This window comes from Lissotriton helveticus, chromosome 3_1 (genome assembly GCF_964261635.1).
Source record: "Lissotriton helveticus chromosome 3_1, aLisHel1.1, whole genome shotgun sequence".
Taxonomy (NCBI): Eukaryota; Metazoa; Chordata; class Amphibia; order Caudata; family Salamandridae; genus Lissotriton; species Lissotriton helveticus.
Genome location: NC_136061.1, coordinates 1,067,225,946 through 1,067,253,354, shown reverse-complemented (window position 1 = coordinate 1,067,253,354; position 27,409 = coordinate 1,067,225,946). Strand labels below are relative to the sequence as shown.

Sequence of the window (27,409 nt, the reverse complement as noted above, 5' to 3'; positions counted from 1 at the left end):
TGCAGCACTGACTGAGCCACCTGAGTTTGACAAGGTATAAAATGGAACTGGAAGGGCAGTGTTTACACTCCAAGTTCCATGTTGCCATTCAAACCAATGGCAATGCCACCACTTCCCCATACAAAGCCTAGAGAGCCCTAAGGCAGGGAGCTGAATAATGTCAAGTGGAACATGTATGCCTATATATGTCCTTGCAGCAAAACCCCTCAAATTGACATTTTGCTGTGGAAAAGGTAGTAGCGTCATTCGCTAACCCAGGGTTACTGGCTGGCACCCCAGCCTCGATAGCATCTGAGTGGGACTCCCTAACTAGGTACTGTAAGGTATCAAATTAATCATGGCATTAAACCCGACCTGATGACCTGATGCACAGGTCGAATTTAATGTCATTTTTAAAGTAAGGCAACTTTGAAGAAGCTGCCACTCTGTACCCCTGTGGTACTGTAGCCTCACATGGGCTATGACCCACAGACCGCTTTCTGTCCGCCAGGGGAGTAGTGTGAATGACTCTCAGGCTTATGAGCAAACACCGCCTGCCGCAAGGTGAGGTGTTACCTCCTCTTCGCAGAAAGTCCCTTGGGGTATTAGCAAAAAAGGCAAACTTCAAACGCGATGCCGCCTTTGATGGGCAAATGGCGATAACGCTCCCAAGGGGCTGTCTTTTGTTCCCATAGACTAGCTGAAGACAGGGCCAGAGAGGGAAAACCTGTTCCCAAACTGGTTTTCAGTGAGCTTGCAGTCCCCAGGTAGCCACACCTCTAGGGGGGACTACTGAGCACCTAACATCCAATAAAGGGGCTTGACATCTTAAGAGTGGTCAGAAAGATGCACTCTGGGGTTGCCATATGTAAAATATAGCTAGAAAGTGATCATCAAGAGGGCGGGGACATAGTAGCCCATTGGCAAGTGGCTGTATGGTACCCTCTGGGCCCTTATACGGGCTAAATAGGGCACCCCTCACACACTGGACTCTTAGATCACGCTGGGTTTGGAAAGAGGACCAAAGAAGGATTGCTCTGCTGCCCTTGAAACTGCACAGAGAGGCTGCACCGTCTGTTGGACTGCACCTGCTGCACTTTCAGCTGGTGAAGTTTGGTCTGTGCCTGTGGCTTCTAGCTGAGGGAACCCCAGACCCAAGAAGCATCTCAAAGGATCAATCTGTTGATCTGCTGGAAACATCTATAGGGACAAAAGAGCTGAAGAAGCCCAAACCGGAAAGTTGCTAGCCAGCTGAAAAGATTTACTACTAGCTGCCACTGGCACCTCAAGAGAACAATCCTTGATGACCAAGAGTTGCACCAGAGTCTGCCGGACCCTGGAGTGCCGCCAGAGTCCAGATTGGTCACCCAAGAGGACACTAGCCCCCAATAGAGGATTTGTTTCCAACCACTGTATCTTGAGATCAGAAGCCCAGCTTCTGCTGTCCTTCTGTCCCCAGAAAGAGGAGTTTGTGTGACCCTGTCCTCTGTGTAACAAGTCCCACCATATCATCTGTGGACCCAGGAACCACCACAAAGGCACCCCCATTAACTGCACTGCAACCGGAGCATCTTTGAGCATCAGGACCACTCCAAGTGTATGGTGGTCATACTGTAGAGGCTGGAACTGGACTGGAAAATGCACTAGTGACCAGGTAACTGTCCAAATCTACCTCATTGGACCCCCAGACCATCATCTTGTCAGATTCGGTCACCCAAGCCAGACTGGAGGAGTCAAACTAACTTTCACAAACTTTTGAAAAGTTTACAAACCTTTAGTTGACCAATGCTTGTTTGCAGTTGAAATTAAAAAAGATCAAATCTTTGAAAAATCATAACTCTAGAACTCTCCAGTAGATGATGCTCATCGAGGACTCTAAAAATTTATAAAAATATAATCTATTTTTATACATTGGTGTTGTGTTTCTTTCATGTTGTGTGGCTTTCCTATTTCGTGGTTTGGTACAGTTAAATGATTTACACTAAGTTCCTTTGTTCAAGCCTTGCTACTCGAGAGCCATAGCTACTAGGGTTGAGCTTAAGGTTATTCAAACAAGCTTCATTGGACTCAACAAAGGTTTTGCGAGTGTGTTCCATGATAAGGATACCAGTCTTATGATATAATACACCCAAAACCTCACACCAAGGATTTACCTTTGTATTTTAGTCTATGATTTGAAAGTTGGTTGATTAGGTGGGAGGTTGATGAACATAGATTCCTGCTAGAAACCTAGAGAGAGGCATACGAATATCTGCTGTGTGCTCTAGTAAGCTTTGTCAACCTTGCTTAGGGGTTTAAACCTGATCTTTGTGTCCACCAAAAGCCAGTGCGGTACGTTTGGGGCTAATTTGAAGTGGGCAAGTTTGCTGAGGTTCAGGTACATTCTAGCCGCATGAATTTTAAAGTGCTCAAGCCTAGCAAAATGTTTTTGAGAGAGTAGAGCACATCTTTTTAGGCAATTCAGTTTGCAGTTCTGCATTACAGTTGTCTCTTCACTCATTCATTCACACAGTAAAAACAACCCAGGTATGGAAGACATTTCGGAAAAATTGAGTAACCAGGGAAAATGGCTCAATAAAAACGTGACAAAAAGAGAAAAGAAGCAGGGGTTGTAGAAACATTGAAAAAATTAAAAGAATCTTTAAAAAATAAAAAATAAAAAACTGTAACTATATAGCCGATTTGGTAACAATCTTTGGCAATTATTCCCATTAATTAAAGGTACAGATTTCAGACTTCAAAGTAGTATTAATCTCCTGCCTGCACGAGAACTGCAGAATTACGATTGTATTGCACTAACCAAACTTTTAATGTTTTATGACGCTATAGGCACACAATAAGACATTGTTTTCATCATAAGATTAACAACAGTACTATGAAAATATAAATACATTTTCTAGGTACCTTCCATTGTGTTAGTAAGCATGCTGGCATTGCTTAGAGCTCTTTGCCTTAGAGTAGGATCTTCCAGCAAATCCAAGGAAATTTGGTATGAGCTTGATCTTCTCTTTCTCATCTCTGTTTCTGTAGTGGTGCCCTTCAAATGAAAAATGTATAAGGTAAAAAACCTTCTGTAGTAGAAGAATCGGCAAATTAAATAAACACCAAAGCAGGGATGTATATGTTTTACTGTCTTAAACAAATTCTTGAGTTTTTACCCATTTATGATTCAAACAATGTTGTCATTTTTTGTGTAAAATGTTAATAAGAGAGGGAGAACGCAGGCGAGGAAAAACGAGGGAGAAAAAACAAAAGAGGAACAGAATTAGAGAGGGGTGAAAGAAAAGGGAGAAAGAGGTTAATGTTAATAATTCTATGAAGAGTGCAAATAAGTCTTCTTGGCACCAGTGTTTAAAATTGAGGACACAAAACAAAGGCAGGGGAACCAAGTTTTATACAGAGAAGCAAAAAAGGCAAGTTTTGAGTTATTTCGTAAACCTTAGAAAATCTGGCTGAGCTCTGAGATGGTCAGGCATTAAGTTCCACCACTTACAGGTGTAATGGGAGAAACTTCTTCCTCCCCAATGTGCTTTTCTGATTCTCCGAAGGTTTAGCTATCTTGCCGCAGGGGCCGAGCGGCACATGCCATTTAAAGATTTTTTTTTTTTTTAAAAGAGAGGACCAGCCTTGTGCAGGGCCTAATGGGCCTGACATTAGGCCTTGAACATGATTCGTGGCCTAATTGATAACCAGTCCATCAGGTTTGCAAGACTGAACAAAATTTACGAATGTTAACCGGACTGCTGCGTTGTGAAGAATTTTGGAATTTATGTTGTACACAAATTTGGGAGGCTACATATAAGACGTTGCAGTGATCTAATTCAGACACAACTAGGGCAATTATAACTGTTTTTCTTCGCTCCATTTGGAGAAAGGGATTTTTTTTTTTTTAACATATTCTCAGAGTGAGAAAACAGAAAGATGTAACCGGATGGTCATTGAATGCTAACTTAGAGTCAAAGATGACCTCCAGGTTTCTTGCTTTTTGGACAGGCAGTGGGAGGGGCCTAAGATTAGAGGGCCACCAAGCGGTGTTCCAGTAAGTGGTGTCATTGCCAAAGAGTAACACCTGAGTTTAGTTTGAAACAATTCTTCTGCATCCAGTCAGCGATGCTACTCCAACAGATATTGAATTGTTTGAGAAAGAGAAAAAGGAAGAGTGAAAGAGAGAATGATAGAAAGCAAAAAAGTGAGATAAAGCGAAAAATAAAAAACTAGATGAATGGACAACCTCAAAGTACAGGGCCAGACTGGTTGTAGCGGGCACCAGAAGTTTCCCCAGTGGACCAGAGGGGTGGGGGGCTTGTTTTGGGACCATGGGGGCTGGTTTTGTCATTGGGGGGCAGTTTTGCGGCAGTGCAGCAATAATGGACCCCTTTAACAAAAGCAGGAGCGGTGCTTCTTACTAGCACCCCCCCAAACCCCTACCGCCCCGCAACCAGGGCCAGTCGAGCAGCAATCTGCCAGGGCTGGTTGCTGTTCCCAGTCTGGCCCTGTCAAAGAGACATATATATATATTTGCCACCTGTCCCATGACCCTTCTTCAGTGCTTTGCGTTACAGGTCCCCACATTCAACCTGTCAATGCCTGATTACAAAGACATATGCTCCTCATTGAGAGGCAAGCCCCAGATAACTTCCTGAGGCTGGATCACTTACCCCCAAAATTCAAATATACCAAAATATTATGAAATAACATATCAATAGTTTACCTACACTGCAATCTGAGAGATACATAATATCGATTTGGGGATGTAGATGCGTAATGAACTAGTGGGTGGTCCCGCAAAACCCTATTTTGTTTTATCTATCGGACATATCCAGTCCTAACCCAGCAATATACATCACATTTATGTATCTTAGGTTTCATAAATACACACACGTAAGACTGATCAAACTCCACTTCCTGATGAACTAATTAATGGGACTACACTAGGGAAGTCCTTAGAGGTATGGCGCCTGCTCTGACCATTCATCTGTTGGTGAAAATCCTTCTACTGCGAGGTGCCTGTGTCTCCTGATCCCTTTGCTGCTGTCGAATGTGGAATGCACAAGGGATCATTAGGTATTTCCCAATATGTCACCTTTAATACTAATGTTTTGAACATAGATTTTACCATTAAATGCACATTCATAAATACAAGGGCGATGTTTCTTGAAAAAATGAACAGTCGCCCAAGAAAAAATGGAGTTAATATGTAGGGTTGCAAACCCGTCATTAGTCTCAAATATTTGGCTTGACACTCCGCGTATTTTGTGGGTTACGTGTACGAAGCGACTACTAATAAGACATAGAAAATTAGTTTTGAATGATTAAGACTGATAAAAATGTAAACTCTGTTCTATTTTATTTAATCCTCCTCATTAAATACATTTAAGATATAGCAGATCTGAGATTTGCTTTTCTTGGAAGCATGAATGGAATATTAGAGAGCCCCACGCCATATAAGAGGGCCCTGATAAGAATATTTTAGAACAACGTCATTACTAGCAAACGTCAAGTCATGCAGATGCCTTCATAAGCCTGGGGTGTGTTTGCAATGAAATGAGGTACAAAGGGTTAAAGAGACAATATTCATAACCTTGTCGACTCTAACATTGTGCAACATCTCTGAAAGAAAGTTAGCTGCTTGGAGACAGGCAGCAACAAAGGAATCCGCTGCTGCGAAGGTTTTTCCTTACTTCAAAAGAATTTAAGTGGCAGGCTGGAGAATGAAGTATTCATCACCTTTAGGGAAGTCTTTTTCGCTTCTACAAAGTGGAGGAATTAGTCACCAGTGTTATAAAAAGGCAAAGTCACCGCGAATAGTAACACGAAAACCCCCTCATTAATCTTTTTTAAGCCAGGAAGCTATCAATACACTGAAGTACAGTAATTGCACTACTGGTGGGAGTCAGGAGAAGGCCCACTCCACAGTCAATGGCCACAATGGTCCTTTTCTTTACATCAGTACCACGTTATATAGAAATCCATATTTGTTGATAACGTCTAGCTATGCATACCGTGAAGTGTTCTTTCATATTTCCATTCGAGCATTGGTATATAAAGCGTATGATCTTACACACTAAGCTGCTGGAGTATATTTATTTCTTTCTTTATTTGTACACCGAGGAGAGGATGCGCTACATGAATGGACCTGGGACTGGGATGAACATCTTTTGCAATAGCCTGTGGTCCCCAGGCTGAAGAAGAATCGAATGCACAATGGTGCACTATGGTGATAACAAATAACTGGTCCCATGCCTTAGAGTAACCAATGCAGAAGTTACACAACGCAAAATAGTGGACTGGGGGTAGGTAGGGGGTTCTGGTGCTTTCAGTTCTTTCTCTCACTCCTGGTTGGGAAGGCCGGTCTCACCGGAAACATGGTCCGGCCAACAAAGTAGGCATTCTCAATCAGTTTGTAAAAAGACAAATCACGAAAGATAGAGTGCGGAAATATTTACATTTATCCCAGGTCTGCATCATGGGTAATCTCTCTGAATTCAGAAAAATATATAATACTTGCATACATGTGCAGGATCCCTAGTCCTTAGTACATTTTAAATGTAGACAATTTCACACTAAAATTAAGGTATCACAATAAGCCAGCCTGTAGGAGGCAACATTGGCTGAGAAAAGAAGGAAGGACACCAGGCCCATCATTCGCTGCAACACTGCCTCTGACTGTGTAGCATGGCTAGGAACCTTCTATACATAAAGGAGAACCGGCTGTGGCACTGCAGGCGAAATCATGCTAAAGGGACCCCAAGCTGATTTAACCCTTTGCTCCTTCCTCATATGATAGGGCCGATAGGGTACCTCCTAATTATTTCAATATTACTAACCTAATCCTATTTGAATGACTAGAATGGGGTCGGTGCTCTTTAATTATAAGACTTGGCTGGCTCGCTATGCTTTTTTCTAGCCATTTTAGCTTCCACAGGGCAAACTAACACCCAACAGAGACACATAAAATGTTACAATTACACCAATCCACCTTGACCTTGGTCAGTAGGTGTTCCTTGCACATGTAACTCTATAGAGTACATTAGACACAACTCCCTGCACCCTGAAGCACACAAGACATCCTCAAGCCACATAACGGGCTCAGGATTTGCATCCCCAAAAGCACATTCGTATCAAGCCATGCTCAAACCTCTAGCTACATCAACAGTACCCATCAGACACAAAACATGCACTCTATCACGTGCACAACACGACTCCACTTCCAAAGTTTTTGCCACATCGGTGGCACTTCCTTATTAGGTAAAAAAAATTATTTGGGAAAATTGTGCGTTTGTGGCAATTTTGTTCTATTATCATTCATTGATTTTATTTTATTATCATTACTTCCCACCAGCCTCCCTGGATATCAGGATTACATCATATGTGTCCTGAGGGCAGCTTCTTAACCAATGTGTACTCATTCCTTGAGAATCCCAGGCCCCGCCAACTTGCCTTACCAGCACCCATCAGGATGCAGAGCCGTAGCGGAAAGGCACCTGAAATCAAACACGGAAATGGAAAATATATCGTGTATGCTAAATAAGAGCACACCCCCATGTTTCCATGACACGTTGCGGGCAGAGCACATCTCCCTTAACACCCTTGACACCAATCCATGCCGTTGCTGTGTCAGCATGAGAACACATCTCCCCGCCCTTCACTTTAGGGGGTGTCAGAACACATCCAGCTTGCTCTCCCTACACCCCGGGCATGCAGCAGTACGGAACACATCAACCTTGTCCCCCCTAAGCCGCATTGCCTGGCATGTCCACTTCACCCTACTGTACGGCAGTGCCACAACATGCCCCCTACATTTCCCTTCACTCTAATGCCTGCAGTTCCAATCCACACATCCTTCCTTGCGCCCCCTTGACGCCAAATCATGCAGTGCCAAATATATCCGATCCCCTCTATGACAGCGTGTGCAGTGCCAGGACAGGCCGCTGCCTTTCTGCCTTCGCCCCCAGGACACAACGTAACATAGAAAAAAACACAGTGACTTTGTCTCCATCCCCCGGCGCCTACATTGTAGAACAGCTCTTGTTCTCACTTCCCACAGTGCAGAGTGAGCAAAATCTCACCTCTTATTTTCCCTCTACTGCGTGTGGTGGAAGCAGTGCAAAATCACAGGCCCCAGCTGATGTATCCGGTTCTCTGTCTCCTCCCTTGCCCGCCTTCACTCTGCATAGGTGCCAAGGTTTCAGATTGCTATGTGTGACATTTTCATAATGTCAGTGTAATTATGAGTGACATTTCAACTACCATGAGTGACACTTTCTCGCAAGTAAAATCAAGCAATGAAGACAAGGGAAACGTATCAATATCAGAAACTGCACCCATTTGAGCAACAAAAAACTCTAAGAAGTCACTGAAATAAAGTGTGCAACGGGACTAAACACTTCCTGACTAGGTAAATGTTGGAACTGGCCCTTTTTGCAGGGTCATCCCCAAACTTTTTGCTTCTTCCTCCCTTATTTTTCCTGACCCGTGGCTGTTGGCAATAGGACTCTGCGCACTTTACCACTGCTGATCAGTGCTAAAGTGCATATGCTCTCTATGTAAAGTGTTATTCTGATTGGATATACATGTTTGGCATATTTGTATCACCATGAAGTCCCTAGTAAAGTGCACTGAGTGTGCCAGGGCTGGTGATGGCAAATGCTACTAGTGGGCCTGCAGCACTGATTGTGCCACCCACAGGAGTAGCTCTAAAATGGTGTCTCAGGCCTGCCACTGCAGTGCCTGTGTGCAGTTTAGAACTGCCATGTCCTCCTGGTCAGTGTCCACACTGACCAGGCCTAACCCTTCCCTTTTCGTGCACATCAGCCACCCCTATGGAAGGCCCAAGGTACCCCCCTGGGCAGGGTGCAGTGTATGTGAAAGGTAGAGCATGTACTGGTGCAGGTAACATGTTCTGGTAGTGAATTACAGCCATTTTCGTTTTTCACTATTGTAAGGCTATCTTGCTCCATAGATTAACATGGGGGATGCTGGCTACAGTGGTTAACAGCATTTCTTCCCATAGGAACAAGATAGGACATAAGTATCTAGTATCCCTGAACTCAGAATTTAATAACACATCTTTTAGGAAAGGTTGTTTTTAAATCCTGGGTTTGAGAACAGCACTTTTAGAAAGTTTCTGTTCTCTTGTCTAACCCTTCTGTGTGCCTGGGCCTGTTTGTGTATTGACTGTCTGGTTTGTGAGTGACAGGGGCTGGGGAATTCCCCAGCAGGATGGATGAGTCAGCACTAGGCTGAATGACTGCAGTTGCAACTGGAGTGGTGGGAGGAGTTAGCACCTGGGCTGAATAGGGCTGTGCCTGCCTTCCACAATGCTGGCTCCACCCCCCTGCTGGGCGGCTGAGGACCCTGCCCCTCACTCTGAAAGGAAAGATGCAGCCAGCAAAACAAAGTGCTCAGGATCCACCCAGAACTGGTTCAGACCGGGCTCAGGGCCCACATGCACCAAGAGAACAAAGACTTTAGGGGTATAAGTACAGGACCCCTGACAACAGAAAATTAGATCATCCTGGAAATCAAGAAGGAACCTCTGCCAAGGAGAAAGCTGACTCTGAAGAAGGAAGATTGTCCTGCTGTTGCTCTGCTGGACTGACCTGTTGCTTTGCTGCCAAGGAGAGGGGAAGGACTTTGCTGTGAGCTGTGTCCCCTGTCTTGAAGGAATCTCCAAGGGCCTGAGAAGAGCTGGCTCCCTGTTTTGAAGTCCCAGGAACAAAAGGACTTCACCCCCAGCTTCCCTGAACTCTGCTGAGAGAGTTCTGTCCCTCCTAGAGTGCTTGATCCAGTGTGGGGCCTCTGGAGGTTGTACCTGTGCTGGGAAGCTTGAGACTAAAGCTTGAGAGACTTTTGAAGCTGAAAAGTGTCTCATCGCTCGCTTGCGGAGCGCATCCCCGACAGTGCGAGAAGTTTCCCGCCGCTACGGAGGTCGAGATCGTCGCAGCGCCTGACGCCGCTGCCAGAGACGTCGCATCCTTCGTTTGCGGGACGCACCAGACCGGTGCGGGAGAATCGAACATCGCTGCGAGTATCGTCGCAGAGCCTGTCGTCGCTGGGTGAGAACGCCGCACCGCTTGCTTGCGGACCGCATCACGTCGCTGCGAGTGTCGTCGCAGAATCATCGCATCGAGGAGCTGCGAGAGAAAGGATCGCCGCTGGACCGCGCATCGTCGCCCCGGAGATCGTCGCAGCACCTACGAGATCGTCGCATCGTGCCTTTGCGAGAACAGACTTCCTACGGAACCTACGCACCGGAATCCATACAAGTGGCCTTCCTCCCCATACAGACCGGATTCGTCGCAACACGCCCGCTGCTGCAGGGGGGTGTCGCATCGCCTCCCCAGGGTCTCAGGAGCAACGCATCGCTTGTTTTCCACCGCACCAGCTTCTGCTTTTGGAACTTTGTTGCAACTAAAGGTACTGTGAGTAAACGTGACGCAACTGTGAACTTTTCACGCATCTGTGGTTTATTTTACCGCAACTTGAAGAATTTTAATGCAACCTTAAGAACTCTTTTTGAAACCATATTCTTGAACTGTGTATGTTGGATTTTTGTCGTTTTGGTCTTGTGTAGTTTAGATTAAAAATACCTTTATTTTTTTTCTAAACTGTTGTGGAGTCAGTTTGTGGTGTTTTCACTGTGTTACTGTGAGTGTTGGTACAAATACTTTACGCATTGCCTCTGGTTAGCCTAGACTGCTCGTGCCAAGCTACCTAGAGGGTGAGCAGGGGTTATCTCAGAGGCTTATCTCCTTGCCCTGACTAGAAGCAAGGGTCCCTATTTGGACAGTGGTACCTACCTCTGCCAACTAGAGACCCCCAGATCTAACAGTAAAGCATTTGGTACAAGTTTCATTGAGACTTACATTTGGTCCCAAAATCTTACCAAATAAAACAATAAGCAGCTTGACGCTCACATTATAACACAAACCTTTTTGCCAGCTGATACTACATGCCAAATCCAACCGTGACTAGACACTTCAAATGCAGTTCAATGTTCTTGATAAGTATACACATGGCATGAGACTGCTCTCTATATTTCACCTTTCCAAGATGTCTCAGTGGGGCTACCTTGCTCTTTTACTGACATAAGTGTACTTTACTTTGCACATGCATTATCAGATGCCCCCTATTTGTGTCCACCTGTTTGTTTACATGGTTCTTCTCCAAGACATTTTGACTCATTTTGACCTGCACATTGAACTCTGACAGTCCTATGGCCCACACGGCTCATACATTAATTTGTTAAGCAAGTTTATCTAACTATCAAGTGTACTTTATGGTCACATTCATAGCTACACCTGAAACATATTTTGTGTTGCACATATTTGAGTCCTCGTTTACTAAAGTTTTGCACAGAAGCTTGCATGTAAAAATGGAATTAATATACTTACTATTTAATGGCTAACATGAGCACCGTTAATTGTGTTGTGACGCACAAGTGTCTGGCTAAACGTTAGTGAACGAGAGCTTTGGTTTATTTGCACATGTCCTTTAGTGCCACAGCAATGCTGCGCAATCATGTGATGTATTTCCTAGTAAATTAGTCTGTGGCCACATATGTTTTAAAGACACATATATGTGTGTAACTGAATGAGTTAGTGAGTGTGGAGTTAACGAGCGAGCAAGTGAGCCTATATATATATACCACACCTCCCGAATAAATCTTCTTCTTGAGGCACTGGACTTTGAAGAAATGTCTGTTCTGGCTAACAAATTAATTTTATTGGCTCGCATGTTTCCATGGTACATGTCTGCTGATCTAGTATGTGTCTAGTTATTTGACACTATAATGAGGACAACAATTTTGAACTACCATACTATCACCCCAAAGAAATATTGTGAGCCTATACTAAAATAGTAAAAACGCAAATATCGGCAACAAAAATAAAAAATATCTACCTTATTTCACTGCGAAGCGTCAGTGACTGTAGCTGCAGGCAGCGCCCGATGCAGCCAGGCAGCCAGGCCTCTCATGATGGTGACACTGAGTTGACCCTAGCTACGCGGCTGGTGTCCTCCCTAGTATCATTATCTCGGGGAAAGTATGGGTTATACAGATACTTCCTCAATGTGATCTGGAAAAACGAGTTGCCCACAGACCCTGTTCTGCATTAAGCGCAGGTTCTTGCAAGTCTCAAAGGAGCCGAGTAAGTTTTGATTGCAGCCTGAGCTTCATTTCCTGCTTTATTTTATTGAGAATTCTCAGTTTTTCTGTTTATTTAAGTCTAATATACCTTTTTGATTGATTTGGTTTAACAGGTTATTTAAAAATATATTTATATTTAAAAATGTTGCTGCCTTTAAAGGTCGATTTTACATTTGAAATTCATTCTAAACTGGAATTGTATACATTTAAAAAATGTTTTCTGGAATCAAGCAAATGGTAAGATATATCCAACGGTTTATACAAATCAGAGATGATTCTGCTCCTGTTACATCTCACGCTCTCTCCTCCATGGTTCGTTGGGACCTGCACAGTTAGCAAGAGGATACTGCAGGCAGGGTAATTCTCCAACCAGATGGAAAGGAGTGAGGACAAGAACGGCAGGTGGCTCGTTGGGGTTCATATTTATCTGGGATATGTAGATATGCGTGTGTCAAAATAGCAGTAGGGATGAAAATCAACATGACATCAGGCCTTATTAATGAGAACTGTGGAATATTTGAAGGCTGTTATCTGAGGCAAAACTAGTGAAACAGGTCAAAGTAGACTATTCAGGACTGGGAGGTCATGTAGGTATGGAAGATATAGAAAAAGGTGATAATTGTTGCAGCTTCAGACCTTCTTTCAGGCATGGGAGGTGGGCTGGAATATGGAGTGAGTGGTATGATGCACAGCACTCAGCATCTTGACCAAAAAAGTCAGCCTTCAAACTGGGGACAACGAGGACAATGGTTGCTTTCTGAATAGTCGTTTGCAGAATTTGCTACTTTTCACGTGAAAAGTTTTTCATTTGCTTAGAAGAAGTAAAAATATTAAAACATTGAGATCTTTGGAACTTTCGGCTGGAGTCCTTTTGAAGAAGGCACCATGCCTGCACTATATTGAACCACCTCACTTTGTACCAAGTAACAAGTCTAGCAATGATCACCTCTGGCAGAAGCAGTCCAACAGGAGATGTGGGACCAGAAGGACCACCAAGCAAGGACACCACTCCGTTGCAGTCCACCGTGCTGTGCATCTTCCCGTTCACTGGAAGTACTGGCAAGATCCGGGATGTCTTACTGGCCTGGCTCATGGTGCTGTTACGTCGTTCTTTATATCTGTGTGGTACAAAAAGAGAGCCCCTTCTGCTTTCGTTATCCTCAAAAGTGCTGTGCTCGTCATCAGCAAAGTCGTTTTCAGAACCAAAGTCCCTTGCTCGGCCTCTGAAACTGAACAGGCTGGCTCTACTGTTGCGACGGGGTGAAAACAGGGACCCACGGATGCTCAGCAACGACTGTGAAACAGGAAAAAAGCAGAAGGTTAGGAGGAAACACACAAAAGAGATGACTCACAAATATTGGATAGCAATTTCAATAAAAGGATTCTTTCACACGCATGTATACACACACACACACACACACACACACACACAAATATAGACAAAAAAAATGCAATGGAAATACCAGGAAAGATAGAAAAGTTGGTATATGAAGGTAGACATGCTGGTACATATACAGTTTCCTATTTCCTCAACCGTGGTCTTAATATGCCTCAATAGTTCCAGCAAAATGCTGTCAGTGGTGGATTTTAAGTTGTCAGTACCAAAATCAGTGCCTTCCTCCAACCAAAACAGAGTTCACCATCGAAGATCTGTCTTGAACTGGGCCTATTGGATCATCACGGCGTTGAGGCCGGCTCATCTATAAAGTTCTGCAATAGACTGTGCCATTCAAGGGAGGGCTCCCTGGAGGCACAACTTTGGCGAGAAATAGTGAAATGCCAGTCCAGCCTGAATCATCGTCATCACCTGGATCACAGTTTAAAACTACTAGGAGTCAAATAATTCTGGGAAACAAACCCTTCCCAGCAGGTGCTTAAGGCTGTTATTAAGAAGAGCGTAGGACTGTGGTCATTTCATTCAGACAGGGCAATTCTGTCAAAAAGGAAACATGCCTGGGCAGTAATCACAAATTTCAAACCAGGAGTTGAGTTGCCTCACTTATCCAGCACTTTTTCATAAGGATGGGTGACTTGCCATTTTTAAAGAACCTGCGAGACTGGCATCGCCCAGATAAGAACATCGAATGCAGGATGTGTGGCTATCACTCTGAAGTAATGGAACACATCATTTGTGCGTGCCCCGCTATGCTCACAGACATACGGCTACTACTGCGGGGCGAATGGATCAGGCTTGGAGTACGAACCTGAAGTCAGACCATAATAGCAGCTCTCAATCCTGAAAACACCAAGCTGAACATTGGGCTCACTAAATTAGCCCAGAAAGCGTCAGAGCAGCTGGAAGATATTAGCGCTGCCAAATCTCTCCCACTGCAGCAGGGTGTCAGCCAGCCTGCAGAATTAACAACAGAACCTCAAACTACTAACATCAGCCGTACTGTTCCCGGTCCTCCAGGCGAAGACAATCTGCCCACAATGCAGTCGAAGGTTTTAAATAACTTATAACTTTTGCATTCTGTTTTTAAAAACTTTTTTTACATGCTGACTATCATTTATTGACAATGCTCTAGTGGGTTCTACTCAGCGGTCCTTTTTACGATGAACTGATCAAGGTTTTTAACCAAACAATAAAGAACATATATTTCAGTGCTGTGATAAAGCGCTTCAAAGTAACTTCTTTCCAATATTAATAAAGTATCAGACACACCTAGGATAACTTACTCGTTAAACATGAGAGACATATTTGAACACAGGACCATCATTTTATTAAACAACTTAAATGCAGATCATATATAACTTCATTATGCTGGCCACTATTTTGGCTTAGCTCCATATTGAATTATGTGCTCTTTCACCATATAGAGTGTGAGCATGATGGATGTATGACGGTACAACGCGTGCTTTCACAATGCGTACCGTTACCACGCAGGTTTTACAATGCAAGTCGTTACAACAACTTGCGTTGGGGGGAGCTGGATAGTGAATAGTTTAATTTACTATTCCAACTCCAGTCCCCGTGGATAGTAGGGAAGGTGTTGGATAGTAAATTAAACTATTCCCTATCCTACAGCGCCCTCCAGCGCAAGTCATTGTAACGACTTGCGTTGTAAAACCTGCATGATAATGGTACCGCGTTGTGAAAGTTTCGTTATAAAGGATGTTTCCCAGCATGATGGCATGTATCAGCTGGTTCAGAAATACATTCTTTTGCAGACGCGAAAAGTTGTTGGAGGAGTTATTGCACAAGGGACTTGGCTGGCAATTCTGTGGGAAAGATTGTCCTTGGTTGTGAGGAACGTTTTCCTTCAGAATGTCTGTTAAATGCCAGCGATTTTCATTGGACAATCAACATATTCATCTGAAATTCGTTGGTTCTGGCTCTGCAAAATCCAGAGAACTGATCACTTCTTAACCTATCTCAGTGGCCACAATGCTGGAGATCAGAGACTGACTTTGCTTGCTTGCCAGAGTAAAGATTTTTTTAGTAAACACTTCAACGGCTGGTGAAAGCCGGACACCCTTTTCATTTACTTGATAAGTAATTAAACGTCATAGGTCAGGGCTTTGATAGTCTTGCAGATTGGATTTTTTCCCGCAGGAACCTGAAATGTGGCAGACAAAACCTTCTAATCCTAAAGAGTAGAGGGACTGGGTGTCCAAAGAGGTGTCATCCCCTCTCTCAAGTAAGTGTGGGCTCTTGACACCAACAGGGGACAGCGCAAATTGGACCCAAAAAAGAACTACGTAAGGACCCCAGGGAAGATGTAGGTTATTAATACTGTCCCGATAAGTGGAAATTCTGAACATCTTTCCTGTGCAAAAGCATGGCAGCAAAAGACATCCGGGTAATTAATGATCCATATCCTTCTTAGATGTGGCATGCATCATCTGGGCAAGATGCTGCTTAACTACATACAGGGATGGTAGTAAAATAAACAATTTGTGTCAAATGTGCACATTGACCTTAGAAGGAGCATTAGAACTCCTAAGCATTGTAACAGGTTACATCGGTCTGGGTCTGGCATATCAAGTATATCACCTTAAACAGAGAGCCTTCATAACGCACCCCTATTCAATAGGAAGCATTTGTTGAAATCTCCTTTAAAGGAAGAAAGTAACAGTAGTCACATGTTCCTGATTAAAACTATACAGGTACTTCTACACTAAATGGGTGCTTCCTGTATTAAATACTCACTGGTAAACCCACCCGTAAAAAAAAAAGAGATTGTTGGAGCCAACAGACTTGGTGAATTCTGTGTGTATATCAGGTGTAGTTCTTTTATAATCCTTTCTTTGTTTTTCTCACTCTCTTGACTCTCATAAGATCTACTGGTCACTTTTCCCGCCCATTCTCATCACATTAAATCCCCCAATTTCTGCTTACATAGTTTTCTCTATCCCTTCATTACACCTCATTTTCAACCTCTTGTCAGTAATGTGAGCCACTCTTGAGCAAGGGAAATGGCTCATATCATCTTCTGTGAATCTAGCATCTCCCCTTTTCCATCTTCCCCCACAATCTTTACTGCACTGGGGTTGTGGTGCCTCATCCCACAGTGATTCATGTTTCAAGCAATCATTGAGCAGCTCTATCGGTGGATGCCGGTGCATTTGCATAAGTGACCCGCAAACCCTTAATTGTCCAAACCTTTTGGAATATTTCCTATATGTAATACTTGAATGTACTTCTCCGCCAAGGTATGCCCGTCCTGTGTATCTCAAACTGAGCTACAATCCAGTATGTCCAAACAGTATGTACACCAACATACTTTTCTTAAAATATGTTCTCTGGAGTGTTTTCAAATTTTGTAGTGCCTCATAGCGACTTTTTATGATGTGTGATATTAGTAATTATTAGTAATTAATAATTTGTTTTGAATGTATACATCAAATATTCATGAGGTAATACCAAACTAATCTTTTAGCAATGGAGCAGTATTATTGGATCTCACAGCGGCCTTTGACACTGTCGTCCATCACCCTTAGATGGACGTGCAGCATACATGGGGTTTCAGATGGTGCAACTGGCTATAACTCTGCAACCAGGTGCAGTGTCTCCTCCGCTTTTATATGAGACAGTGGAACTGAAAGCAGTGCACATAAAAAGTAACTTAAATCACTGTGTAGCACGTGTGGTAGCCGGTGAGTGGTATGGATGCCTGATGTAGATACTAACTACAAACCGGTAACTACTCAGCAAAGTAGAGATAGCTATTGAAAATACACTACTTTGTAGGGCTCCAGCATTGAAGTGGAGGTTTATGTAAGCATACGCTCTGTTATAACTATTTTAGCTCATTTTAAAAAGTTTACTTCTCTGCACGAGTAATTTGCTTCAAAAATATATTTTAAAAAAAAACTGTACTTGCCAATTCGCTAGTTTCATACCTGGTGTGGAGAGCAATATTTCTTTTCGTAAGCCAACCGGTTGGCTTCTATGGAGAAGCGGAAACTTTTTCTTTTGAAGCTGCTTTCGGATTCTGACTTGTGGAATTTTTCGTTGTCTCCCTTTTCACCACCCTCGAACTGCTCTTTCTGCCTCATTTTCTTCCTCCTGTTCCTTCTGTCTTTTGCACTCTTTGAGCTCAACTTCGATGCTTCCGAAGAACTCTCCGAGAGCCCGCCTTCTTCACTGAATTCCCTTGACTCGGCCATTGCCTCTGCTACAGCTGCAGCTACTGCCTGTCAGTGCACAAGAGAAAGACAATTGATTTATGTACATTTATCAAAAATCAAATTCGTTTTCCAGTATGCAAAATATATACACAACAGATAAATCTATCGGGTCGTCCGTCAAACAAGTGAGTGTTTCCAAAGGGAATTAAAATAAATAATTTGAACAAAGTATTAAGCGTGGGTTGCTTTTGTAATTATTTCTCATTTGGATAAGATTAACTGTGATGTAGGCATATATCCTACAAGAGTAGGCGAAAGGCCAAAACATGATATTGAAACTTTTCACTCGGAAGTTCGGCTGCGATGTTAACCCCAATTCGAGTTAATATTTCCTACATGAAAAAGACTCCGATTTAAGCAAGCATTGGCAATGCCAATAGGTTTGATTTTTTAAGGAATGTAGTATGATATTATGAAGCATTACAAGTGAATAGCATGGGAGTGAATATGTATTTGTATGGAAGTAAAGAACTGTAGAATAATATTGGTGTAGGATAAAAGGTCAAGTGACAGCAGAACCTAATCACATGTACTCGGGGCCCACCTAGGAGGGCGGGGGGGGGGAGGGAGAATGACCGACCACAGACACTGTAATAAGGTGTGACAAAGGCGCTTTATTGAAAGCAGGTGCATCCTGAAAACCAATAACCTTGGCCTGCGCCGAACAAAACTAATCCTCACTAAATAAGCAAATACCTCAACAACACCCCCCCACCCCCTCCCCTAAAACATATCCCCCCAAACACAACGTACTCATAACATCACCACAACATCTCCTCCGCCACATGCCTCCTTTCTGCATTAAGCATTCCTTGCCGCCTGCAAAGACACCCCACCCCTTGAACCAGCCATCCCAGTGTTCCAACTTAGCTCCTTTTCTCTATGAAAAGCGCCCATCCTTCGCATAGCACACCTGCACCTGCTCCAGCGACACGGTAAAACACCAACCTACCACACAGATGCACCCGCTCCCAACAAACCCCCTCAGATCCACCACCGCCACACCGACCCCTTTTTCTCCCCAGGCAAACCCCCCCCAAGAAAACCCCTTGGGAAACCCCCTCCGAGAAGGTCCACCCACCAGGGACCCCCCCCCCCCCCACCCCCCTGAGTAGGAGTATCCCCGCAAGAAACGTAACAATTGGGAGGGCCAAAAAACACCAGCCCAGTTAATCCCTCCGGCTGCTGTGTCACTGCCACCGAAATGGTGGACAGTGACACAAAATGGCCATAGAAATACCCCCCAGCCCAAAAACAGCCCAACCCGCAGCCAGTAGCCCAACCAGCCCAAGCCCCCGGAAACCCAGGATTCATGCTCTCTCTCTCTCTCTCTCCCCCCCCTTCCTCCGGGCCCCAAATCTTTGATATTGCAAAGGTGGGTGGTATAAGTCCAACACACCGAGCTACAGGGCCGGCGAGAGAAGCCAATGATGACAAGTTAATTGAAAAGGTAGTGGTGGTTTTAAATGCAAATATAGGAGAACAAGGGCTTTTGTACCAATTGTTTTAGAGCTGCCATACACTTAGAGGCTTCTGCAGCAGGATATGGGCAGCATCTAAGGAAGGTGGAATGTTTGAGGCCCAGTTGTTTTGGGGATGCTGGTTGCTTTTAAATACTTGATTATGCCACAGGGAAGGCAACTTGCCCCTGCACCAGCTCCTACCTCTACTACCTCTCTTTTACCTTTAGTTGTTATTTGCGTTGGAAAGGGAATTTTTAGTGATAGCTGAATTGGGGTGGCAGGAAAGAAATTTACCAGAAAAACTCCATAAGATGTACTGTATACATCTGATTTTCGACCAAATGGCTTTTTGTGCAGTCCAAACAAACACAGACATAAACTGACCATTTTCCCACTACTGTGATGACTTGGCCAGATTGTCGGTAAAGAAAGGAGAAAGGCAAGCTCAGTTAGGGAAGCTGAATGTAGTATGCTACAGATATATAGATGTGCAATACAGATTAACTGGTGTGTGGCAGCACTGAGAGATACTAGTTAGTGAAGGAGCTATTTGTCCATTCTGTGCTGCTGTTGTGATTTGATTAAGTCATCTGGCTGCACCAACATAAAAAGCCATCCAGTAGGCATGAATATGACCTCCAAGATGGGAAAGGCAATGTGACAATATCCAGACTGAGGTCCTCAAGGATATTGAAAGAGCCATGCTGAGCAGGTAGGCAAAGTGGACAGAGGTGCATGTGAGAATCCAGCCACAAGCTCAGGCCACACAGCTAGGGTCAGATTGGTAACGCGGGCACTCGGGAAATGGCCAAAGGGCTGGTAGCCGAGATCTAGCTGTGGGCTGCTTTTTTGGGCAGCCTGGGGGCTGTCTATGTTGTTAGGATGCTGGCAGCTGCCCAGTGGGTGCCTAAGTGGCCTTTCTAAAGGCAGATGGGCGGAGGTATCACTCCCTCCCTTTCTCTCGCTGGGTCGACCCATTAATGTATACTGATTGAGCGGGGGCAGGGGCCTTAGCAGAAGTGGTCTCACTAGCATTCATGTATGGCTCAGCAGTGTTAACTAATCTGTGCATTTTTTTTATCTAAGTGAATTTAATATACCATGTCCCGCACCCCCTTTATTTTCATAAAACTTCACTGAAGCAGAGTTTTGCGGAAAAGCAATACGTAAATGTGGGCCACCATTTGTTTGGTGTGCACGGGCCGATTTTTGATCCCAATCCAACCCTGCACAGAGCCAACCAACCACTTCGTGTCACTTGATGTGGGTTCTAGCTTGGTAGAAATCAACAATAAAAGAACTGTAAAGAAAAGCCTTCCCGCATATTTGGCCATATTTACTTTTATTTTTTATTTTTTTCATTTTAATTTTTTTTTATTTTGCATCAAGGGGAACACAGAAAAGAACCATAGTAATCAATATTTGTCTACATACGTTTCAGCAAGAACAATAAAAAAAATACATAAGTCATAAACGAAGTATAGGTCATACAGAAAGAAGAAAAAAAGAAAAATATACTGTTATTAAGACATAATTAGCCCCCAGATTCTGTCAATTTTTCATTTAGCCTGCAAGCCCCTTGTTGCAGCAAGAGCAGCCTCCATATTGTATATTTCCTTGACCAGGCTCTACCATTCCATAACCGTTGGTGGATTTTTTTGAATCCAAGCCCTAGCAATAACGAGCCTTGCACAAGTAACTAAAATATTCAGCAAATCACAAAATACTCTAGTACCCCCACATATACCCACGAGCACATCCATTGATGAAAATGTGATGGGATGAGCAAGTCTATCAGAAACTACCTTAGTTATTCCAACCCATAATTCACTAAGATGGGGGCAAGAAAAAAATATGTGAACAATATCAGCACCACTTAGATCGCATTTTGGACATTTCGTACGTTCGCTAGAATTGTTATTTGTTGCCCATTTAAGAATTCTCTCCGGGGTATAATACAATTGGCATACGGTTTTAAACAGCTGTAATTTAAGACAGGAAGATTGAACTGATACATTTAGGCTTTTGAAAGATAAAGTAATTAAATCAGATGGTATATTCATTGCCAGTTTGCTGTTCCATTTCTCGGTTAATTTTTTAATATCGTTAGTATTAAACCTAGAGAAAATCTTGTATCCAATACTAATCATAGCTTTGTCTGTTTCTCTATAAATGCTATCCCAGACCTCAGAATCTAATATAGTAGTAAGCTCTAGTTTTCTCACTAGATAATCTTTGATCTGATAGCATTTAAACCTAGCCAGTTCCGGTAAATTGTAGCATATCTTTAATTGTTCATACGCCATGTATCCCTTGTGATCAAATAAATCACCCAAAAATTTAATACCAGAATCTGACAATATGCGGCAAGCCGAGTCATGGAAAATTACAGGTAAGCCCGGGTTACCCATAATGGTGTTTTATAATGTAAAAGAGAAACATTACACTTAACCATGATGGAGCGCCATATATTAACTGTATCTCGTACCGTCTTAAATTTAACCCGCTTAAAGTAATTAGGGTCGTTTAGCCTGTAAAGGAACATATTAACATCCTGTCCAAGTAGAAATCTATGAAAATACAAACATTTATCAGAAATCAATAGGCTGCGAATACGAATCAAAAAAGCCGACCAATAATAAAATTTAAAGTCTGGGAGAGCCAGTCCGCCTTGAATAAAAGGAAGTTTAAGTGAGGAGACAGCCCGCCGGGCTTTCTTATATCCGCATATAAAACTACTAATAGTTCCCTCTAATCTGAGAAAGTAAGAATTGTTTACCCGTAATGGAATTGCTCGAAATAGGTATAAGTATTTTGGTAATATTTTCAGCTTGACCAGGTTTATTCGGCCAATAATACTGAGCGGCAATTTATGCCATTTCTTAAATTGCATAGCAGTCTCTTTTAATAATGATTCATAGTTTAATGCCACAATCAGGTCGATATCCGAGGAGATTTTGACCCCCAAATAAGTTGCTGCACGGCAGATTCCTAAAACAGAGGCTAGCGGTTGATGGTTCATGACAATTTGGGTTTTAGTGGTATTGAGTCGATAACCAGAGACTGAGCCATATATACCCGCTTCTATTATAATACCCTTCAGGGCTTGAGGCACATTGGGAGAAAAAACTGCAACATCATCTGCATACACAGTGATGTCAAGTACATTTAAACCGTTAAAAAAAGGAGAAATTAAAGCCTGACGTTGAAGTGCAATTAAAAAAGGTTCCATACTCAAAGCAAAGAGCAGGGGTGACAAAGGGCACCCCTGCCGCGTCCCTCTCCTGATTGGAAAAATAGAAGAGCATTTTCCCATATAGGATACCTTGCCCATAGGATTATCATACAGCGATTGAATCCATCTCAAGAGTTGGCCTTTAATGCCGAATACCTGTAATACAGCCGATAAAAAGCCCCACCCCACTCGGTCGAATGCTTTCTCTGCATCTAATAAAATCATACCGAGTGGGGTAGACTGGGTCCGAGCAGCATCAAAAGCGGAGATAGCCATATTAATATGTGCTGTAGTGTCTCGTTTTGGAATAAATCCATGTTGCTGGGAAGAAACAAGCTGAGACATTACTGGTGCCAGTCTAATAGCCAGTATTTTGGCAAAAATCTTGGCATCACTATTAATGAGCGATATTGGTCTATACGAACCTCTCTCGAGATATTTTGCCCTTTTTAAAAAAAAAAAATAATCTGAGTTAGATTCCAAGATTTTGGTGCCTGTTGCCCTTTGCTAATGGCATGGATTACATCAATTAGTAGTGGTATCAATTCCTCCGAGCAGCATTTGAATAATTCCAAAGGAATAGAATCCTCACCTACCGCTTTGCCCGGTGCTAAGGAATTGATTGCACTTCTAATTTCTGTTGCTGTAATATCTACCGACAATTGATCGGATTGTTCAAGCTCCAGAGTTTTAACCTTGTTTATCTCTATATAATTTTTAATATTATCATCCGAAGCTGTAGTTTCTGGTGTATAAAGATTTTGGTAAAATGATGCGAACTGTTGCAGAATTGATTTGGGATCAGAGAATAATTGATTGTTATCCCCTTTAATTCCTTTAACAATATTCTGAGATCGATCTTCAGCGACTTTATAAGCTAAGAGTTTACCAATCTTGTCGCCATTTTCATATTGGTCAAGTTGATATTTCTTTAATTTACTAATACTCTTAGCCCTAAGGAGATCTTTTAATGGGGCTTTAAGTTCAATTAATTTAAAACCTAATGCATCCAAATTCGTTACCCCAATTGATAAAGCTTCCGAAATTTCATGTTCAATATCGAGTATTTCTCCAAGCCTTTTCTCATTTTGACAGCGACGTTCTTTATTTTGCCGCCAAATATACTGTTGTGTAAATCCACGTATGCTGGCTTTACAGGCATCCCAAACTATCAAGGATTGAGTAGAATGTATATTAATGTCAATAAACTCCTTTATATGTTCCTTAAGTTGATTCACGAACTCAGTATCAGAAAACAAGTATCTTGGAAATGAGAAAAGGCGAGGAGAGGACTCTATAGTTGTAACCTCAAAATTTAAAGAAATCGGATTGTGGTCCAAAGTTACCCTGGGGCATATAGCCATCGAACTAGTTCCAAGAATAAAATCAGAAACCCAAATCATATCTATGCGTGAGCATAATTTATGTGCTGCAGAGTAGTATATGTAGCCAGCCACTTTAGGGTAGAGGCATCTCCAGGCATCTTTAAGAAGATGAATTGCCGCCAGATCCAAAATAGCAGCCCTAGTTTTCCTCATTCTCTGAAAAGAATTTTTCCTAGTGGTGTCTAAATTATAGTTCATAATGCAGTTAAAATCACCCAGCACAATATATTCCCCATCCCATGCCAGCAGTTCCATATTAATCTGGTCAAAAATTGTTGGCTCATCTTGATTTGATGCATAAACCCCACATATTGTATATTTTTGACCTTCCAATTTTAACTGTACAATTGCCCATCTGCCCGCCTTATCAGTTAATGTCTTAAGTATCTCGGCCTTTAGGTTTTTATGCTTTAGGATCGCCAAACCCCGAATTGAAGCATTAAATTCGGTACAAACCATGATGTCATAGCCTAATTGTTTAAGCAGATTTTTCTCCTTATATGCTATATGAGTTTCAGTAATGACTGCAATTTGAGGATTGTACATCTTAAGCACTTCATATACAAGGCTCCGCTTAGTTTTATTATTTAAGCCTGCCACGTTCCAAACTAAGCACTTTATTTGATACATTTAATAAAGTAGTTGTCCCTATCTGTATAACCTCTATAATAAATCAAATAAATGTTATAGTTCTTTTTGATTTTTTGAGTTTTACGTCCCCTGATGCATTTTTTACCCCAAAACTTACCTCCCCCTTCCCCACCCCACACACTATCCCACCCACCCTCTACCCAGTAGTTATCTGGGGGTCCCCCTCTTGAGCCGGCTGCCGCTATACTGACAGCCATCAAGCGGATTTCGCCGCTTATAGGGTCCGGGCTTTCAGTATCAAAGAAAAAGTGTCCATGCTTACACTCATCAATGTCTTATATTACATATTACATATTGCCACCCAAACAGAAAGTCAATCTAAAGACAAGTGGAAGAGCATAGCAGTGGCGCCATGAATAAACATCTATAGATCTGGAAAAAAAAAATCGAAAGTGTTAGTTCATGCCCGCTACATTCTCATTTTTCTAGTCTCCAAGTAGCCATAGCAGATTCTACTTCGCTTTCCTCCAGAAAAAAATAGGAATGACCGTTTTTAATTACTTTCAGCTTAGCTGGTTCTTGTAAGAAAGCTTGACCACCCAGTTCCTTGATTGGGTCAATTAACTGTTTCAATTTCCAGCGTCGCTCCAGAGAGAGTTTACTCAAATCAGATCTAACGAAAAATATGACTGAATCAATAGTAACTGGAGTATTTGGTCGTGCTTTTATAGAAATAGCTTGTCGGAGGAGATAGTTACCTATACATATCAGGATTGGGCGGGGATATTTACCACTTTTATTACGTTGAAATAGCGGTAGCCGATGGGCGCGTTGTATTTGTGAATCCCAGTCCCAATCAGATAGGTCAGGAAAGGCCTTTTGAAACAGTTGAACAATAAATGCCCTGGGGTCAGATCCTTCGCTTCCCTCTGCAATGCCAAAAACACGTAGATTAAGTCTACGATGTCTATTTTCTAAATCCTCCAGTTTCGCTTGCATTTGGGATAGTTGAACAGCATGTTTATTCACAGCTATTTCAGAGCGATGTGACTTTTCCTCTGTTAGAGCCACTCTTTGCTGTAACTCTTCTATATCTTGGGACACAGCCCCAAGTTTACATGACATTTCTTGCAAGGAAGATTGTGTCTTGCTACTATCTTCCCTCATCTGCTGATAGTGAATCTTAGCTAAGATTCACTATCGGCCATATTTACTTTTAATAAATGAACAGGTTTGAGTGCATTTTAAACTCAAGTTGCAGGTTTCATGATGTACGGAAATTCTAATGCTGCAACAAGCAGAGAGAGGTCCCTAACACTAGCCTAACAGTGTTGATGGCCTTAATGAACGTAGAAGGTTATTTACAAAATTGCAACAAACTGTAAAGATTATAGACTTTCACGTCGGAATGTAGGATGGGAATGCCAGCAAAATGTGCATACTTCATTTTCCTGCAAAACTACTGTGTGTTTTATTTCCTGTCATTTACGTCCATAGGTAGTCAGAATCTAGTGATAATTCAGATTCGTGGCATAGCTAGACGCGTTGCCACCTGTGGTGGTCCATGTGTTTCCGCCCACGGTGGCCGCAGGTAAAAGCGGGGAGGGTGTCCAAAACTAGTGCCGCCTGCACCAGACCGCCCCCACCCCTTCCCTTGCTACCCCACTGATTCAGATATCTCTTAACATGCTCTATGTGCAACATGCATTTTGCTCGCTTTCCTATGATTGAAAACGCATCTACTGTTTTTGTTTGCAATCTGCTTACACTTTCATATTCATCTTATTGTGTGGGTGGATTTTACGATTTGCTGTGCTCTACCCCTCTTTTCAGATTTGCTAATTGCTTCTGGACCGAGCTGGAAGGCTGTTACGGCTTGGCAGGACACTAGCTTTTGATCTGGAGGCAATTATGCAAAGCTTTTCTCAATACACCCACTGCCAAATACAATTCATTATGTGCAAATGTCCAAGTGATAATGGCAACTTCATGATTTTCCAATTTGCCTATCCAACCTGTGCTACATTTGTCATCAAATTAACAGACAAACATTTTGGCTACTGCTGTTGAGCAATCATTAATGGTAACCTGTAATCAAGGTAATGCAATTATGTGTTTAAAATACATTATGTAGTTAACAGGAATCATGCAGTTCCATTGAACAAAGGATTGTAACCAACTGAAGCCATGTTTGTTCTGAAATACGTACTAAGTTACTTTTGATTCAATTCCTGCTGACATTTAAAGACCATTATATCTCATGCTTTATTACATAGCGACTATAGACTACAGCGGTAATATATAACTACAGTACAAGGTTATCTTTGTTTATCTGTTTTAGCTTTCTGCTGCTCCTCCTTTGCTCTATCTGACTTTGTCTCTATATCTTTCCCTGAACACTCTCTTCTGCACTTTGGGGCATGTTTACAAGGGGATTGAGCCACTGGAACGTGACTTTTTTTTTTACATTCCTGTTGCGCATACCCTGCATCATATTTACACAGTGCATTCATCCATTTTTTTTGTAGCTTAGCGGCATTTTGTAAAAATGTTACCCTCTCACACAGGTATCTGTGTGAAAGGGGCGTGCAATAGGTGTTGCAGTGGGGGTTCCACAGCAACACCCATTGCTTTTTGATGCTGCCCAAGATTTACAAGGATGTGGAAATCTGAGGCAGCACCAAAAACTAACACAATGCAATAGCAGGCGTTAAAATGGCGCAATGAGGAGAAATACATTTATTTCTCCTCGTGTTTGCTTTTTCTGTTTTTGCTGCATTCTGCCGCACACATAGAAAGAGCAAAACGCCATTAAAGATTGTTTATGTGCAGATAAGTGTCCCTTCCTGCACATAAACTTTCATTAAATAATTACGATTTGCTACTTCTATGTGTGCCTCATATTGCAGCACACATAGAAGTAACACATCACCATTACTGATTGTTTAGGTGCAGGAAGGGACACCTTCCT

General features: G+C 42.6%; 1 protein-coding gene across 1 annotated transcript in view; it reads right to left on the bottom strand.

Moving 5' to 3' along the window:
- Positions 1-27,409, bottom strand: part of LOC144823272 (sodium channel protein type 2 subunit alpha-like) — a 662,530-nt gene that overhangs the window by 288,354 nt on the left and 346,767 nt on the right. Inside the window, exons 13-15 of the mRNA XM_078681628.1 lie at positions 17,477-17,770; positions 13,077-13,424; positions 2,884-3,016 (exon numbers count right to left, since the gene is read on the bottom strand). Coding sequence (XP_078537754.1) covers positions 2,884-3,016; positions 13,077-13,424; positions 17,477-17,770 — 775 coding nt within the window. The remainder of the gene's footprint in view (positions 1-2,883; positions 3,017-13,076; positions 13,425-17,476; positions 17,771-27,409) is intronic.